The sequence below is a fragment of the Gadus morhua genome, chromosome 4 (assembly GCF_902167405.1).
Source record: "Gadus morhua chromosome 4, gadMor3.0, whole genome shotgun sequence".
Classification (NCBI taxonomy): Eukaryota; Metazoa; Chordata; class Actinopteri; order Gadiformes; family Gadidae; genus Gadus; species Gadus morhua.
In genome coordinates this window covers 3,711,817-3,715,647 of record NC_044051.1, presented here as the reverse complement: position 1 = coordinate 3,715,647, position 3,831 = coordinate 3,711,817, and the positions used below count along the sequence as shown (strand labels likewise).

Below are 3,831 nucleotides of genomic sequence, written 5' to 3'. Positions count from 1 at the left end.
AACAAGGTACACTAACACACACACACACACACACACACACACACACACACATACGCGCGCTCCACAGAACAATTATCACACTTCACACAAAATAGACACTTCAAAACGGGAAATGTAAGTGGGGAGGTGATAAAAAGCTGACATGACTGTACAGTAAACACTTCTTACATTATCATGCGCAAGGCTCCATTAAAGTGGTTTAGAGAGAGGCCTTTTCTTTTGACAGGAACAACACTGGATTGACAAAACTGTACAGTATTGATGCTTCAAACTAACAGAAACATGCACACGCATACACACACACACACCATACACACACACTGATCCACTCACACATCACATAATTGTCCCTAAAGCCTGTCCATCTCATTAAAATTTGAAATGCCCTCAAAAGAGAGGGCAGGCGCGCACACACAAACACACACACATGCACACACAGACACACACACACATACACATGGATACACACACACACACACACACAAACAAACACACTCATTACACACACAAACACATAAACGCACACACACAGGCCCCGTTTACACGAAGGGAAAACGCAGATATTTCCACGCGGTTTGGCCTCTCATTTACACGAAAACTCAGTTTTTGTCACAGAAAACGATCATTTCTCAAAACTGCGGCCAGGGTGGAGATTTCTGAAAACGCCGGTTATGTGTTGTCGTGTCAACGGGTAGAAACGGGGTCTTAGGTTCTGAAGCGTCACATCATGCGCCAGGAAATGCTTAACGTCATATGAGCGCCCTATGTTTGCAGTTTGTTTGTTACAGGAAGACGCTCGTGTTATTCGTTGGGGTTGATTCTGAGGATTTTGATTGGCTTGCATGGCTTTATCCTTCTCCCTACACTGCCGCCCATAGGTTTGACATAGTTATAATGGCGCTCGACGGCGTATTTATGCGTTTCGATGTTAACGACAACTTTTTTGAAAACGATGTTGTGTGCACAATGTTATTTTTGAAAACGGAGGGGGGGAAATATTCGTATAAATACCCTGCTACGTATAAACGTGGCCACAGACACACTTGCTCATCAGTCTGATCAGGCTGCACAGGGGTACACACAAACAAACTTCAGTTATCATTACACACACACACACACACGCACACACACACACACATGCTCATGACACACAAACACACTCACACACAAACCCGAGTTGGGTAAAACATTGTGTGAACATTATGTCGTCAACATAAGGCACAATAAAACTGGAGGGAAACGAGCTGCAGACCCTAGCATAACATCTGTAAAGAAACGGCATTCCTTCACACAGACCCTGGAAGACAGGACCAGAAACACACACACACACACACACACACACACACACACACACACACACACACACACACACACACACACACACACACACACACACACACAGGGCCACCTCATTCTACAGCCCTCTCCCCTGCTCTGCATTTATTCAGGCGGGGGGGGGGGGGGGGGGGGGGGTTGGTGGGCTAGAGGCCAGAAGAGGGGAAATGAATTCAGCGTGTACACTGAACACGATCACCGCTGTCACCAACGCACGGGCCCCTCCCCCCCATGCCTCCTCCCTCTGTTTGTCTCTCACACGCGAGAGACTTCACTTTGTCACACTTTCGAAAAAGGGAAATGTCAGAGGAGAGGAGTTTCAAAACCCCCAGAATGAACTCTTTTTTACGTTCTCATACTGCTTTAGTGGTTTACAGAAGAGGCCCCTTATCTGTGGACACTGGAGTGACATAATGGACTGACACAAATGCACAGTATTGATGCTGCGCACACACGTACACACAAACATACGCGCGCCAATAAACACATGCAGACACATTACACACACAGGCAGACGTGCACACAAACACACACACACAGAAACGCGCGCACACACACACACACATATACAGAGGCGTTCTACAGCCTCTATATATGGTGAAGACTCTCCCCTTCTCTGTAAGGCAGGACAAGGAGGCTGGGGGCCTGATGGACTCCGACTTCTGTGTGTTTACTGCATGGGTAGTTCTGCTTCCCCCCCCCCCCCCCACACACACACACACACACACAAACCCTTCCTCCCCCTTGCATTGTGGAACATGATTTCTTACGGCGGGCGCGCGGGGGGGGGGGGGGGGGGGGGGGGGGGGGGAGGGGGGAGCCGGGAGCCGGGTGGGTGTGGAGGCTGAGGTCAGAGAGGGTGGACAGGAAAGCCCTCATTACGCCGCACACGTTACATAACGTATCATTTCGCCGTTGGCTTGAAAAAGTGCAGCGCAAGAAGAACAAAAGAAAGGAGCGAGCAGTGAGACGTCCCCCCCTCCCCCCCCCCCCCCCGGAACCAGCTGGGGCTGAGCAGGCAGACGGGAGGACGATCGGACCCAAGACGTTTCCCTGGCGATGGCGATGGCATTGGCAGTGTGTGTGTGTGTGTGGGGGATGGATGAAAAACACAGAAGGACAGGAAATGGGGAATGCGTTCCGAGATGGATTTCAAAACGTGACAATGGAGGCAGGGGAAGATGTTTAAGTTGCACTGGGCAGAGGAAATAAAGGAGTGTTACGGTCGTGGCAGGTTGTCGTGAGTCATGTAAGAGGTATGCGGTTGCACGGCTTTGAACTTCAAGATACCTGCAACCCACACGTGCGCATGCAAGCACACACGCACGCACGCACATTCATGCAGACGTTACCACAACAACAGACGTGGTGAAACTTGTTCAGCTGAACATGTACTCCGTCTTGTTTGGCTTCCTTGAAAGCAAACGCTGGAAGCGGAAACCAACCCAGGTGTGTGAACAACATTTCACCTCTTTCAGAGAAAAATGAAAACCGTCAGCCTAGCCCTAACCCTAACCCTAAACACGTCGAAGTTCCAGTACGTGGGGAGGACAACATTCAGGAGGCACGCCTCAGTTAATGGTTGGGTCTTATCTTTCCTACACACACACAGAATCACAAAAACACAGAAGCAGCATTCTCGTGGCACAGGCCAAAGTCTGCAAACAGACAAAAGCTACCTCTGTTGTGTTTTGATAAAACAATAAAAAACAACTTTTTAACAAGAAATTTGAGTTTGGATAAAAGAAAAAAAAGAAAAACAACCAACACACCGGCACAAACACAGATACACACACACACACACACACACACACACACACACACACACACACACACACACACACACACACACACACACACACACCATGCTACCTCGGTGACGTAGATGACCGGAATGTTGCCCCCGTACTTCTTCATCGCTCCTCTTCCTCACCGGTCAGGGTAGTCCACCATCAGCTCCGGCGGACCCCCACCCACCCCCCTTCTCCTCTTCTCTCCTCCACCTGACCCTCTCCTCGTTCACACTCACCTACACACACACACACACACACATAGGCTGGGACTCGCACACACATCACAGAGCTCTGCGCGGGACTCCACTCAATGCTCCAGGACGACAGCTTGCCTAAGGGGGAGGAGCTACGGTATCTATGGATGGGTGTGGGTGTGTGTGTGTGTGTGCGTGTGTGTGTGTTTGTTTCAAACTAAGTGTGCGAAAGTCCAACCTCTTCTTCTGCAAAAGCTCTTGCTTCCTTCCTTCCTTCTTGCGAGACAGATTTGACCCGAACCAGCAGATCCTCGTAAACGCTGATCACCCCCCCCCCCCCCCCCCCCCCCCCAACACACACACACACACACACACACACACATACACAAACCCCAAACTCCTTCCGACATTCCAACACATAAACCCCCCTTTTCTTGACAGTGTGAGCCTGGCTGTGCTGATCTAGTCTGTGATGTTCTGTTCTATAAGGTTAAGTGTGTCCTGTTCTA

General features: G+C 49.8%; 1 protein-coding gene across 1 annotated transcript in view; it reads right to left on the bottom strand.

The window, feature by feature from the left end:
- LOC115542686 (transmembrane and coiled-coil domain protein 3) overlaps window positions 1-3,587 on the bottom strand; it is a 25,892-nt gene extending 22,305 nt beyond the window's left edge. Inside the window, exon 1 of the mRNA XM_030355056.1 lies at window positions 3,208-3,587. Coding sequence (XP_030210916.1) covers window positions 3,208-3,252 — 45 coding nt within the window. The 5' untranslated portion in view covers window positions 3,253-3,587. The remainder of the gene's footprint in view (window positions 1-3,207) is intronic.
- Window positions 3,588-3,831: the final 244 nt, after the last annotated feature.